The 15,603-nt window shown below is 39.5% G+C and overlaps 2 protein-coding genes across 2 annotated transcripts; both read left to right on the plus strand.

The window, feature by feature from the left end:
• The first annotated feature begins 361 nt into the window (after positions 1–361).
• On the plus strand, positions 362–11,753 carry LOC109980853 (nuclear factor of activated T-cells, cytoplasmic 2-like). The gene is made up of 10 exons (XM_020629400.3): positions 362–713; positions 2,375–3,368; positions 4,384–4,555; positions 5,066–5,268; positions 5,521–5,693; positions 6,130–6,270; positions 7,471–7,526; positions 7,821–7,953; positions 9,210–9,806; positions 11,353–11,753. Exons 1-10 carry the CDS (start codon positions 587–589, stop codon positions 11,397–11,399), a joined length of 2,643 nt encoding a protein of 880 aa, XP_020485056.3. The 5' UTR covers positions 362–586; the 3' UTR covers positions 11,400–11,753.
• A 387-nt stretch (positions 11,754–12,140) lies between these two features.
• manbal (mannosidase beta like) lies at positions 12,141–14,032 on the plus strand. Its single transcript, XM_020629402.3, has 3 exons — positions 12,141–12,300; positions 12,661–12,834; positions 13,609–14,032. The coding sequence occupies exons 2-3, from the start codon at positions 12,685–12,687 to the stop codon at positions 13,717–13,719; spliced, it is 261 nt and encodes an 86-aa protein (XP_020485058.1). The 5' UTR covers positions 12,141–12,300; positions 12,661–12,684; the 3' UTR covers positions 13,720–14,032.
• The last annotated feature ends 1,571 nt before the right edge of the window (positions 14,033–15,603 follow it).

The raw sequence follows: 15,603 nt of genomic DNA on the forward strand, positions 1-15,603 counted from the left end.
GATTGAATATGTAAAAATATATGCCAGATCGAAATCTTCATGCCTACCTATAAAGTTTTAATTTAATCAACATTTCAAGTTAAGTTAATTAAGGGAGGGGTAATGGGTTCGGGACTTTGACTATGCCAGCGTTTTGTTTTTTCACAGGAGGAAATGAGGCGCGTGTGTTTGGAGTGGAGATGAGCTGTACTGTCATCACACACACACACACACACACACACACACACACACACACACACACACACACACACACACACACACACACACACACACACACACACACACACACACACACACACACACACACACACATAAGCTGGGCCGCACCTCCTGTCTGCTCGTCATCGTCAGCGGTGACAGGAAACGTTTGTCGCCGCTCGTTATTCTTCATTTCGTGGTGTTGGCTGTTTTATTTAAGCAGCTGTCGATGTTTGAGACGAATCTATGAAAGAAAAAAGACACATTTGAATCGTCCGTTTCTCCCTTTTTCCACACAGCCTAATTAAGTTACCAAGCTTGAAAGTTAGCCTGTTTAAAATACAAGGGTTTTTTAAAAGAGAACATTTTTTAAAGTGTAAAGCTCGAGATGGCCTCTGAAGGTTTGGGGCTCACCGAAGCTCTGGATCAAGACATCAGTCAAGAGGAGCTGGACTTTTCAGACCTGTTTCTCTATAATGCACCTGGAGAGGATTTTCCTGTCGGATGTCAGAAAGGTGTGTATGCAGAAACTACATTAGTATACTGTATATAAATAACAAAAAAAATGATGTTTTCTTCTTAGTATTTTATAATTAGTGAATTGAGATGGTGACCTTGTGTTGAGTTTGTCTCAGCATGCAGTGGCTTTGAGATTTCCATCAGGAAGCACTTAGCTGTCAGGTACTGCTGTTTCTCTGTAATACACCTCTTCAAGAGTCATTAAGTTTCAGAGAGAGCAACCACGACCTTGTTTCTGACTCGGGAATTAAACATAAAAAAAGAATGTAACAGATTTTAAAAAAGTAGCTGCCCTTTCCCTAAAAACGTGTGTTTATTTTCCACTTTAATGTTTGAACTTTACTGTGCAGAATGATGAGCACGACTAAGTCATCGGTATTTTGTTACACAGTACAAGAAAAGATCAAGATACAAAAAATAGAAAAAGCGAAACTGAAAAACGTACAATGAATACTAATATACTGTGTATATATATGAATGCATTGAAGATAAGTTAATGTTTGTTTGTAATTTAAAAGACCTTGCTACAGTTTTTCCACAAGAGTAAACGAAACCATTGAAGCTTGAATCTAACATTCAAGTTACATGTGCAGACTGTATGTTAATACATTGGTTTTTGAATAAGGCAGCTATGCAAATAAATAGAAAGGTGTCATGTAACTATTCCCACAAGGACCGCTCTGTTTCACAGGGCTGTAAAACAAATAGTTACAAATCAGGTGTACTCAGAAATTATACTCGTACAGCTACAAGAATTGTTCATTAACTGGTCGATTAGGGGAAAAAAGATCATGCTTTTATAAGCTTGTCTAAAGTTTTGTTACAAGAAATTGGTAGTAGCCATGTGGATTTTTGAAGCCAGTGCTGACGCACATTGATGCATCCCTATTCTTGTTGTGTGGCTGTTGCTCAACAACTTAGGAAGTGGGCTTTTTTCTTTCTGAATTCTTACAATTAGACTTTTTTTTCGCAATCAGAGGTGTTGCTACCTGCTGGTCATTAGGAAGAATGCTGTTTTCAATGATTATTTTTGGGACTTTTTTCTGCTTATATTAGATAAGACCACTTTAGAGAGACAGGAAATATGGGGAGAGAGAGTGGGCAATAACATGCTCCAAATGGAGGCTGGATCAGGAGTCAAACCTGCAACTGGTGCAACTGAACTGTAGCCTCTGTACTTGGGATGCCTTCTTTACCAACTCAGGTCGAAGCCAACGCCCCAGTACAACGCAGGTTTAACGCCTATCTGCATTCGCTTCATTTTAAATCAAAGAGGGTTCGCCCACTCCTTAAATTCAGACCATGGCAAAGCCATACATGCTTTATTAAACTTAATTTTTTATTGAAACAAAATCATTTTACATATTTGTGTAAAAACAAAAGAGCAGACAAAAACTGTGTACATAAAATTAAAAATTTAAAAATGTTTAAAAATGTTTTTTTTGAGGGTGTTGGAACCATGGATTCTTTTGGAAAGCACGTCAGACAAGGTATTAGGCCCAACCTCAGACTCTCAGCGGCTTCATTGTTCAGGGAAAGTCGCTACAGAGGGGATATTTTAACTTAGTCATAGTTTACTCTGTGTATTTTTTAAAGAAGTGAAGTCATCAGGTGCTCCGGACTGTGTGCAAAGATTAATCCTTACTTTAATTGTCAGTTGACTCAGGTGCTCTCCTTCACAACGACCAGCACCCTCCTCTGCTGGTGGTCGACACTCACCCAGGTTACATCTCCACCTCCAATCAGCCAGCCTCCAGTCAGGACCCCTCCTCTCACAGCTCCACCACAGAACACCTGTCAGGGGCATTGCTGGACTCTCTGGGGCTGACGTCAAGACTGGGGATCATTCCTGCTCCCAGCCCCAGGATTGAGATCACTCCATCGGGAGACTCCTTCAGCTCTCAAACCTTGGAGCCGAGCCCCGGCACCATCGCCCCGGGGCTGTACAGGGATTGTGTGAGCCCTGCCAGCAGCAACTCCTCCACAGGTTGGCCGGCAGAGGCGTACTCTCCTTTGGTTTCACCCAGCGTCTCTCCTTCAATTGGAGGCAACTGTAGCATGACATTATCCGCCTTAGACCTCTGCCCCGGCCTCCAAGGCATCAACACCTCCTCTGCCCATTCCTCTCCAGGCGCTTCGCCTCATAACAGCATCACTGACGAGACCTATCTTCTACCTCAGCACCAACGCACCGCCTCACCACTCCCCCACCAGCGCTCCCGCTCTGTGTCCCCACATGGTAAACGCTCCTATGACCCAGCCAGGCCCTGTCATGGGGGCACTCCTGTTAAGCAGCGCTCTCGGAGCCCCAGCCCCATCCCGTCGCCCCACGATCAACAGGGGTCCTACTACCTCCCCCAATACCCGGCCCAGGCCGAGTTCCAGCCCCAAGCTCAGACCCTTACCCCAGGCCTGGAGGAGATGCTGAGCAGCCTCAGCTCCAGTCTACCCAGAGTGATGACCTCTGGGGAGGTGCGAGATGCACACAGACAGGTCCAGAGAAAGGACTGTGTGTATGGAGAGGAGTTTGACTGGGCCTTGAGGCCGGAGAGGATGAGCAGGGCAGGAGCTCCAGAAGTCAAGTCTGAACCCTTCTTTGTGATCCCGTCTGTGTGGCCCACTCCCCATCAAGTGCACCATGGAGCATTCAGGTGTGTTTATGTTTTCTTACTACTTATAGAAAATATTTTGGAATTACTTTGGAACCATTTTTTTCCCTTTCAGGTACTGCTGAAATTATTGGACATTGCGTATTGTAGGACACTAAAACCAACCATGAGATACTGGATAGATATAGATGTGTTCTTGGTTGTGATATGATTGCCTGTTTGTTGTTGTAGTGCCCTTAAGGTTATGAAGCACATTAATGTGTTATAGTGATGCACCAATTGTCAAAATCAAATACCAAAGTTTAAGATAACAATTTAGCTGATTCCAATACTAATGTTTATTCATGATATATTTGCATTTCTTGTGTCTGTTTTTCAAATGAGCTATGTAATTGGATGCGTTTTAAGTTTGGCTTGTAGTGCCTCGTCTTGAAACGTCAGTGGAACATGTCTTACAAACTGCATATCACTGATCTTTGTCAGATATGCTTTTATACTTCCACACTGCCAACTTTTGACCATGAAAACAAATTAGAGGTGTCAAAAAAATCCTCTTCTCTGAATAAGCAGTTAGGTATACCAGCTTTTCAGCATTAAATTGATGTAACACAACAGATACACATCGACTACTGACATCAGTGAATGAATTATGAGTCGATGGGAAGATGTCTGTCAACTGGGCTAGTTACTGATGTTCAACCGATTCATTGGTGCATGCCTATTTTATTACATAGTTTGACGCACAGCTTTATCTGAAAAAGAGCATAAATCAATGTAGGGAAATTTTGGTTATTTTGGAGCGGCAAAGAAGAAGTTGATTTGCATGGGGCTGATAATATGTCATGTTTGACTGATGTATTGACTGGTGATTCCTTCAATTGATGTAGGATCAGATGGAGAATTAATGTCTTTCTAGTAATGTAAGCATGAATTATTCTCAATGAAGCACATCATTTATTTCAGAAACTGTGAAATTAACTACAATACCCAGTGAAAGTTTTTGGACATTCTGGAATGTAATGACTTGTGTTGTCTTTCCTTTCTGTCTTTTCCCCAGTGGTCTCTCCATGGCTCCACTTCCATCTTTAGAGTGGCCATTGGCCAGTCAGTCAGCTCAGTATGAGCTTCTCATCCGGCAACATCCAAAGTCTTACCACAGAGCTCACTATGAGACCGAAGGCAGCCGTGGAGCTGTGAAGACACCCAACGGAGGACATCCAGAAATACAGGTGCTTGTATATGGGAGTTTTAGGTGTTCAAGGAAGAAAGGGTTACCTTCATTTCATGTCACTGCCACTTTTGTAGAAGAGAAATTAAGTAGCAGGAGAGTAAATGTATATGGTGGTGTTTCCTGGATTATTTTGTATTTATGTAAAGGTGACAGACATGCAAATGAAGACATAGCCTCAATACTTCTACAACACACTGACATTTATTTTACAACATGCACTGCTTTATAGCTAAAAAAGTACAACCTGTAGTTCTAAACCTGTCATAAAGATATCTCCTTTGAGTATTGGTAAATTGGTTTGTTTTATAAGCTGATCAAGTAGTTCTTAATAAGCCACAACTGCAGGTTTTCCTGACACTGCTGCACAAATGAATTATGCAAAGCAGCGTTCTTGCTATGCCAGTTAGATAGAAACTAGTGAAATCACCCCCACAGGGAAAATGGATGTGAAGTGTGAGGTGTGTGAAGTGTGAAGCATGGGTTTAATCAACTTTGTTGCCCTTACCAGCTCCGTGGATACCAAGGCACAGCTCCACTGGGGCTGCAGGTCTTCATAGGGACAGCCGATGAGAGGCTCCTTAAACCGCATGCCTTCTACCAGGTCCACCGCATCACAGGGAAGACAGTCACCACACCCAGCAGGGAGAGGATCGACAACGGCACCAAAGTGTTGGAGATCCCCCTAGAGCCAAAGAACCACATGAGAGTGACGTGAGTAGCAAAAAAAAAAGAGAGAATGAGAGTGCAATATTCTGCACTTTTTGTACCTGTTGTTTATGTTTTATATGTGTATTTCTTCATGCTATATTCTGTTTAAGAGGTACTGTACTCCCCCGATAAAAAAAGTATTCATTATGTGTGAGTATCTTCACACATAAAGTAGAGAAATATTGCGACAACCTCACTTTTTGCCCAAATTCAGACCAATATTCTTCTTATGCTTTCCCTTTTTTCATTTCTCAGGATTGACTGTGTAGGAATCCTGAAGTTGAGAAATGCCGACATTGAACTGAGAAACGGTGAAACAGACATTGGGCGCAAAAACACACGTGTGCGTTTGGTGTTCCGTGTCCACATTCCCGAACCTGGAGGCCAGCTCGTCTCCCTTCAAGTCTCTTCTGATCCCATTGAATGCTGTAAGGAGGTTTTAGTTCCTGACAATTTGCATCTTGTTGTTTTTTTTTTTTCCTGGAACTTTATTTTATTTTTATTGTACTTTATTTTAAAGTACTTTAATGTATCTGCATTTGTCTATGTTTCTGGTTAAAGTTGCATGACTGGACCAGGTGCATTTTCAAACTACTTAAAAGCATGCATCGTCCCTCTAGCAATGAAAACTTTGATTTTAAAGCAATCAAAGGCTAATTTTCTGACATCAATTAGTCTAGGAAGCCCTATAGATTATGAACACTCATTTTAACAACCACCAAGGTTTTTAACTTGATGATACATCCACTGACTATCTATGTGTGAGTGCTTGACATTTTTGAGTTACCAACTACAACTCCATTTTGCCCATGATTGGTCCTTACCTCTTGTCTTTAATACAGCGGTGTCCCTCTGTTTCCTCAGCCCAGCGCTCAGCTCAGGAGTGGCCTGCGGTGGAGAGGCAGGACCTGGATCGATGCTCTGTACTTGGTGGTCAACAAATGGTCCTTACTGGACAGAATTTTACATCAGACTCCAGAGTGGTATTCTCAGAGAAGACACAACGTGAGGACTTGAATTTTAAATTACAAGCTGTATTTAATTTGTAACTTTGGGCATTTTCTTTTTTAATTTAACTTTCTTGGTGAGCGTTTCATAAAAAGCCTCTCCTTAGCTTTCCTATTTAAAGGTAAAAAGTCTAATAAATTATCTTTTAAAAAAGGCAACAAGAACAAAAAAATCCTGTTTGCTAATCATCTTGTTGCTTTAGTAAGTCATACAGAACCATCAGAATTATTTCCGTCCTAATAGAAACATGTTTTATAGATCTGATGGTGGACAGGTTTAATACCTTTGGAAAGGGCCAAACTTGCCATTTCCTATCATGCCTCGTCTTTATGCTAAGCTAGGTTAAGCAGCTCCATGTGTAAGCATTAATATTGTACAAACCTGAGAGTGGTACCCGCATTTAACTTAACGCTTACCAAAAGGCATATGTGTGGAACTATTCCTTTTATTCTGTGTGTCATTATCAGGAAAGCTACTGACGATTACAGAACGGTATGTGGCTATGGCTTCATGTTTGTATATTTAGCTGCTGTTTTAAATAGACTCATATTTTGAACATTACCAGTTTCTCTGTGGCCTACATACATCCTGCTCGAGTTATCCTCCTACTACAATTGCGTTTGTATTTTTGATTATTTGCATAAAGCCTGGGCAACATCACTTTCAGTGACAGTGACGCACCTCTTCCATCAGCCTCCACTTTTTGCTTTGATTGAATAAGACATTAGTTTAAACCTTTACTGTTAAACAGGAGGTGACAACTTTTTGTCGATGGAAATTTCTCACAGTGTTGCAACTCCTTCGGCCCACACAAAGTTGTTGGGTTAAATGATATGAGAGCAGGATTGGTAGAGTCGAATGTATGTAAAGCCTCTCTGTTGCTTGGCGTGGGGTTTTATGAAACAGGATGTGGTTAGACAGACTGATAAAGATTTAGACCCAGAGCAGAGGCTTTGTTTTTTGTTCTTGTTTCAAAGTGTGGGTAGCAAACAGAAACAGCAGGTAAAAACTGAGGTGGGACTAACACACTAAAACTATAAAAGAGAACCTGAGAAATATAAATATAAGGCAGCATGTTAGCTTAGCTTAGCTCTAAGATAACTTGCTGCTGTCTTAGGCTTCTTATTTTTGTCAACGCCTATTGCTTTAAACTCTCATTGCTTTAATTCCTTTACCCTGTAATTCTTCTCCTTTCAGATGGAAAGCAAATCTGGGAGGTAGAAGCCAATGTAGACAGAGACAAAACACAAGCTGTGAGTTTACTTTGACATTTCTGTGCTGATACATGCATTAAGGTTAATCATATTAGCAATTACATACTATTTGTACATTTTATGGTACTGATACAAATTCCCACATTCTTAAATTGGCGGCAAAACACAATTCAGGACGACATTTCAAGTCAACAAACCTGCTATGACTTTTCATTTTTGACACTTATTTTAATCTGAAACACACTAGTTGAGATTTTGGCAATATTCTCTCTTTCAACATTAAAGCTTATCAAAAGTGTGTTTTTATTTTCACTTGTTTGAATCCCTGTCCAGAACATGCTATTTGTTGAGGTCCCCCCGTATCAAGAGCGGACCATTTCCCATCCAGCTAAAGTCAACTTCTACGTCGTCAACGGGAAGAAGAAATGCAGTCAGCCTCAGCACTTCATCTACACTCCTTTAATAGGTAAACTGTTTATCTATTAGCCAGCTTTAATCTTTTATTACAGGAATAGGAAGGGTGCCCTCTACCTTTGAATAATGAGAAGGTGACTGCAAGGTCAACAGTACCCACCCATAAGCTAAAATACTTGCATTTGCAATAGACTTCTATGCATTCACACCTTTGAATTTCAATTGATGCCATATAATCAAGACAAAAAATAACATTGGCAGAACATTAAACAGTTTGCGATGCATTCCCAAGTGAAATGAAGAGAATTAAGGAAATATTTAAATAGATAAGGTCTCACTTTACAATCTCAACCTGAAAGCATTTACAACAAGGTTTCTTATGTGATTATCATTCACAGTAATGTTTCGCAGTTTTACAAGAAATGAGTCACTCAGACGCTGTTGGCATTCAAGTGCAGCCAGAACATTTTTTTTTAGTAGGGGAACTACTTTCACTTGCTCCAAAAGGCGGAAATCTTTTATGTTTTCACTTACTGTCTCGCCGCCTAAATGTAATTTCCAAAACTGAAATGAAAACTCACCACGATATTTGTGCTGAAAAGCATTTCAGGAAACAACTGAAGTTGACTTCTCTGGTAAAATAGGTTGGGACAGCATTGGAGCATGAAAAATAAAATGCTTTGGTGGCAATGTTGGTCTGTTACTTGATTACGTCCACCACCGTACAGACTGAGAAAATTCAACATCTATGTTGGCCCAACATTTTGTACAGATATTTTTGCTCAGCAGAGAAAAAATCCTAACCTTGGTAATCCCCTGATGTTTCCTTTAGTGTCCCAATCAGGTCAAAATTGGATTAGCCAGCCGAGGACATTGGTTACTTGCTTTGAAATAAAGGCAATCCAAGAACTCTATATGTTAAAATGTTACAAGAAAAAATGATTTAATAAGAGTCTTTGCTATAGTGGCTAAACCTAATTTTTAAAGCCACATTTTTTAACTGCTTTAGGTCTTCTTCAGGGCTTTTACCCAGTTACTTAAAAACAAGTAGCATGCCCATCAGCTTAAACTAAAGCTTGACTTAAGTGGTCAAAAGAAAACTGTAGTAAGTTAAGATGCTAGCATAAGATGGTTAAACTGATAAAAAAGAATTGCCAGTGAATAATGCTCATGTTAGCATCATAATTGGGAACATGTAAGCAAGCTTATGTAACACTGTATCTACAGTGTTTGTTCTGAGTATTGTTGCTGCACTGGTACTCTTGTGTCTTTTATCGTCCATCACAAAGTTATGTTTTTGTTTTCCAGCAATTAAAACAGAGCCACTCGACGACTTACATTCATACATCTACTCAGACAATCAGTCTCTCTCTGGCCTGTCAATGAAGTCCCTTTATCATCCCCTGGAGCAGGAAAAAAACCTTCAAGCCTTGAATGTTTCGCCAACCCTGTATCATCTAACCACTGTAGACCCCAGGGCCCATGTACTAATCCCTGACCCACTAGACAACCAACCGGTCTACTACCAGTCAAGAGCCAGCACTCTCCTCAACATCCCAATGGTGTACCAAACTGCAAACCAGCAGCACATCAACTGTGGTTTCCAGATGGATTCCCACTCTGCCCCTGAGGAAAAACTGGAAGAAAATCCTCTGGTTGTCGAGTCATTAGAGGCCTGTTTGGTGTCAAGACATGAAAGTATGGTGCAGAAAGTGTTATCACTTGGGAAGTCACCACCTTCTAGATTTGTCCAAGGTCAAAGTCAAGTGAGGGCTGGAATCCAAGTGGAGCCTGATGGCCAGACTTTGACCCAGATCAGCTCCAATAGAGGAAACCATGACGAACAAGCCCCAGAGAGGGTTACCATCAAACAAGAGATCAATCGCTATGCTTACCTGGAGGATGGTGAGTATTTTAAAAATAAAAATAAAAAGCTCTATCAACACATAGTGGTGCATAAATGATTAACAAATTAAGAATTTGTCCAGTAAATGATTTCAGCTATTGACCATGAAATGGCCTGCAAGGGCTGCAACATAAGCCTTGTTAAACTGTGCCTGATCAAAATACTTGCACGAAACATGTTTGCCACTGGCATGTTCAGGTTTGTATAACTAAGAATTTGACAAGATATGCTAAGCTTTCTGTAAGCCATAAATACTTCTCTCTCCAAATCTGACTGGTATTTCCGCCATTGTCTTGATTTAAAAAAATTCATCCCTTGCAATATTTCAATGCAAAGCTTTTGTTAACTCCTGAAAAACTGTATATTCATTGGAGAATTCATGGTAGAACATTAACAAAAAACCCACACAAAAATCATACAAACTTTAACCTAGGAGTGACGTAAGTGGGATAGGTAATTGTGGTCCAGTCTGCAAATGCATAAAAGCATGCAGCAACTGAATGTTTGCAAATCCTGCCTTGTGGTTTTCTGTCGGGCTTCTCTATCCTCCTTCCTATCTCTTTTATTCTCACTCTCTCTGAAACACAAACTCAAGAAAGCATAGACTCAGCTTTTTGAGCATGTCCCTTATTTCTTTTAAAATGAAAATGCTAAAGAATCATGTATTTTAGGAAGATTTAGTTGAAAACGGGAAACATCACCTTGAAGTGAAAGAACTAGTCATGTACCCTAACCCTGCATGCATGGGACAGTGTTTCTGTTTACACCTCTGAGATCAAAGACAGAAGCAGGAAATGTACTGTATCAGCCATGTCGTTGGTTCTACTGCAGACTAGAGTAAAAATGAAACGGGTAACTATAAATCAATTTAGCTAAGCATCAAAATTAAACTTAGAAACTTAATTATTGCCACTTTCACGCAAAGCTGCTGCCAAAAGTGCTTGACAAAACAAGATAAGATTAAAACACACAATAACTAGTGTCAACAAAAAGCAGCAATTAGTTAAAATGAAATGTGATATCTTTATGTTTTTATTTGTCTTTCCTCATTGGTATTTTTTCATCAGGAAAAGGGGTTCCAGAGCGCTCCAGAACATGCACATAAACTGATAAAATTGTGCCATCTAGAGGATCTTAGTGTAATTGTAAAATGTAACATAAACACTGTAGAGATTTCATGTCTACCATGAACAGGTCAATGCATGATAAGAACACGAGGCACACCCTGTTGACCTTTTGTGGCATAAAGAATCTCTCTGCTAGAAAATACTTGGTCTACTTTTGCATGCAACGGCAGAAATACCACTGGTAGTTGTCTCCCGACCCTCCAACTATCAAGTTATTTGAGAATGAATGAGATTAAATCAATAAAATGTTTGACTAAGTATTCAGAAAGGGGCTTTAGGTATAAAAATGACAAATATGAAACCTCGAGAAAACAACATGAGTAGTTTTGAACATTACATCAAATAAAAATAGTCAGCTGTTGTAGTTGTTCAAATAAAAACTCACTCAAACCTGTTCTTCCTTATTTTTCTTTTTTAGTGAATGACATCATAAGAAGAGATCTGAAGGGTCACAATGGAGATTGATCCTGGAGATCGAATTCTGCACTGATGTCCTACAAATATACATTCTTTAATGAAAAAAAAAAAGTTAAGTAAGACTGTCCAGGTAATCCATAAAGTCAATTTAGAGCTATATAGATTTTTTATTTTCAAGATGACAATGTGCTTCTGTGCAAATTCTGAGTATGTTAGAAGATGGGGCAATATCCACCTTCCAAACTCACTCAAAAATGTTACATTTAAACCAAGTCAGCACTGTAAGCCTGTAATATTCCCATACACTGTAGCCTAAGCAAACAGCTTGTATCTTTGTTTGACCATTGCTGCTTGAGAACATGTATTTTATATTTTACATTAAAGAAAAACTGTTTATATTAATCATTGTTTCACCTCACTGTCCTTAAAATGTATTTCCTGTCATAAAGATCATTTATTTTATGTTCTTAACTGAAAAAGTTCATCGTCTGCAAGTAACATATGCATGTTTTTTTTATGGTGAATACCAAATGGCCACAAGGCAGTGTGGGTAACATGAATAAAAAAGTAAAAATACACTTACATTACACATGTTTCATATTACATTTAGAAGTTCTCACTCAGAAGACTCACCTCCAAGGTTTTGATAGTTGAAAACATTGTTTGAACATAATTCTGGTACTTTAAACATCTGTTTTAGTGAAATTCACCAGCTGAGCGCTTTAGCAAACAACAAACGCTAGAGAGCGCCACATTCAAATCAATCTCGGATGCAGGAAGTGTGGTGAATGTTTGTGATGTCATTTCCGTTCCACTGATATGTGTGTTTTTTTTTCCTGTGCTATCTGAGCTTATAAGCTTTTTCCTTTACAAAGCTTAGTGGATATTTGTGCTTTATATTTGATGTTAACCTGTTACGATACAGACGAGTGAATTACACCTGCAGCTGGTAAGCTTTCTGTCACACAGTTTTGTTATTTTCCGTATGTGATATCTCTGCATTGAAGTAGATAGCCACAATGATTTACTAGAATACGTTGCATGATGCTGCGTTGTAACCATATACTGTAAATATAAACATGAGGTAACTAAAACTAGAATGTTAAGATATAAATCTCTATGTTGTCATTTTTTGTCATACGCAAGGTAAGAAACTGCATTTTATCCACGTCTACGAGGCTGTTTGTTGTTTGGATGAATCCACAGAGGAACTTGTCTCACAGTCAAGATAAAATACCCACTGCAACTTTCTAGGACAAAAGACATGTTGTTTCTCTACATGCTTACCTTGATCCTGATGTTTGCACAGACAGAATAGACTTTCAGCAGCATCATGACTGCAGAGCTGGATCTGTCCCCTCCAGAGGTCCCTGAGCCCACCTTTTTAGAGAGCTTGCTGCGCTATGGTCTCTTTCTGGGTGCCATCTTTCAGCTGATCTGCATCCTGGCTGTCATCTTACCCATATCCAAGGGACATGAACACGTAGGTACACACCAAGAAAAGGATTGAACTTGGTTGAAAGTCCACACAAAAATCGAACTAACAGGAGGGTTGTGTGCTTTACTTTCTTATCCAGAATCGGGGTCAGTGCACATAGCCTACCATTAATGTATGCAGCTAGATATTATTTAAATGAAATGATTAAGGATGCCAATTACGTATGATGCAATACATACATTTTCCTGATATCTCAAGTGAAGTAGACTTGTTTGATGTAGTGTCACTTCGGCTGGTAGTGAAATATAACCACCAAGGTCTACTCTCACAATCTCCATTCTAGCGACTGTCTGATTATTTAAATTCACTGGCACTGCTTAGTTATTACATTTTCAGACATTGTCATCAGATGCAATCTCAACGGGAGACACCATTTCATTCTTTACAGAAGTCTGTTATTATTCTGCCTTGCTGGTAAAACAATACTGGCAGAGGAGAAGTGTCCGAACTTATTTTGTTTAGTGTGTATATTTGAGTTTGAATGAGATCTGTTAACAGAGTGCAAGCAATTTTTGAGAGGTGAAAATATATACATCACATATTATTTTGTTATGCCATAGTGTAGAACAAAACAGAAATGGTATTAGGACATAACAAAAGAAATGATATGTATGAGAGCGCAACTGACAGAAAAGCAGACTCCAAAGAAATCTCCCAAACACACGTCTAATTATGCCTCCCAGTCATATAATTAAAATGACTCAGAGGATTTGTTTTGAAATTACAGGGTGTTTAATATTTCCTGTTTGTGCTCTACAGGAAGAGACTGAGTCCACTGATGGCAAAGTCACTGAACAGATGAAGAAACCTAAAGGACCAGCACCACAGATTCGACAGAAACCAAAGAAGGAGAGCAAAAAGAAGCGATAAACTATGCTGAGTGTGTGTGTGTGTGATTGCTACCTGCTTGTGTGAATGTGTGTTTAGTCATCTTTGAGTCAACATTGGCATTTTCCAAAACTATTTTCACTACATGCCACATTAATGAATAATTCTGTGCAATTAATTTGACATACTTCAGAAATACAACAAGGCTACACAATCAACACAGTTTCACAAAAAGCTTATTGACAACTGTTTATTCAGTTAAATGTGATTTTATTCTTTTTTTATACATTTTAAGTAATTGAATTGCTTTTGGATTACAACAGTTAAATAAATAAATACCTTATGTAGTCATTCATATGGCCTGTTCTTATTTATGGCTGAATTGAATTGAATTTTGGATTAGTTTAAATTATGTGGAATTAGCTCAAGTCCTATCCTTTCATTTACTCACTTTGAAGGGCAGACTAGATCAATGGTGTCCTACTTATGCTGCAGTTTTGTGTGTCAAGAATAAACTTTTCCTTGCAGTTTAGGTATATTCAAGAATGGATTTTGGTTTGTAGACATTTAGATGATAATCAGCAAATAGTGTTGCATACATGCTGGTTATACAATCCATAAAAAGGTAAGTAATAATAATATAAAACCATACAAGTCAGGTTTTCTATTTAGATTATTGCATATTGGCTTTTACCTTTTTTTTTAATCAAGGTGTTATCAAACCCTTAAATAAGAAACGAAGGCTACCCATAAAGCCAGAATAACTCAAAATCAGAATTCAATTAAGAAAGCACTAGAAGTCATTTAGGGAAGTGTGGCAGCCTAGATGATGGAATTACTTTCTAGCTAAAGACTTGTGTAGTATAAAGTAATTAAATAATGTGCATATCAGTATTTTTAGCAATACAAATCTAAATGATAAAACTGCAGGACAGTGTTAGTTTGGCTATGCAGGTTAAAACGTCAACAAATATTAAACAACTTCCGATGCTTAGTTGTCTTAGTCACGTTTTAGGAGTAGGCCAACATATCTTGACTTTAATAAAGTATGGGGGGGGGGGGTGACCTGTGAAGCTGCATTAATGGTTGAATTTCAATATTAATGTGCCAATGAGAAGATACCGTTTATAGCAAGGAAGTCAACGAATTCTGCAAGCGTACGATGAGGCTCCTTCAGGGAGGGGCAACTTCGTGCACAGCAAGGGCCACATCCATTTAATTCTCACTGCCAGGGGGCCAAATTGTAGCATACAAAAAAAACAATTACAGTCAATTATGTCTCAAATGTAACTCAACATATACCAGTGATCAAATATTATTATGGACATATTTCTGGTTTTCATGATTTCATGGCAGATTTTGTCATGTTTTCTTCATGTTGCCAATTAATTGATTGATATGTAAAAATTGGCCTGAGGGCCACGTTGAGGGTTTGATGGGGGCCGCATGTGGCCCCCGGGCCGCCAGTTGCCCACCCCTGTTCTAGTTAGATGACAAGATCGTTTTTTCCTGCTGTAGCCAATAATTACAGTCCATCAGCTGTAGCCTACATTTGGGTCGTGCCGCTTCACCTACTCCCCACAACACAAATGGCTTCTGTACCTTGTCAACAAATTAGAAAGAGATGCTAACCGAGTGTATGATACGCCTGCTGCCAACGCCTCGGTGATTTCCACTGTTACGGCGTCGAGTTACGCAACACGACGTGAATCCTCTTGACTCTACCGCTGCTGCGTAATAGACGTAGCCTACAGTCCGCGCTCATCATATCTGCGCTCTCGTGTTTCGTCAGTGATGCACTATTCCGTGCCTCCCCCCCCCCCCCCCAATACGAGGCATGTCTTCTCCACACCACACCACTCCTTGCTTCCTCGCGTGAATGTGCCGCGCCGTCCTCTCTGCCCAGCTGAACAGGCTTTATGGATT

Source organism: Labrus bergylta, chromosome 5 (genome assembly GCF_963930695.1).
Source record: "Labrus bergylta chromosome 5, fLabBer1.1, whole genome shotgun sequence".
In the NCBI taxonomy this organism is placed as follows: Eukaryota; Metazoa; Chordata; class Actinopteri; order Labriformes; family Labridae; genus Labrus; species Labrus bergylta.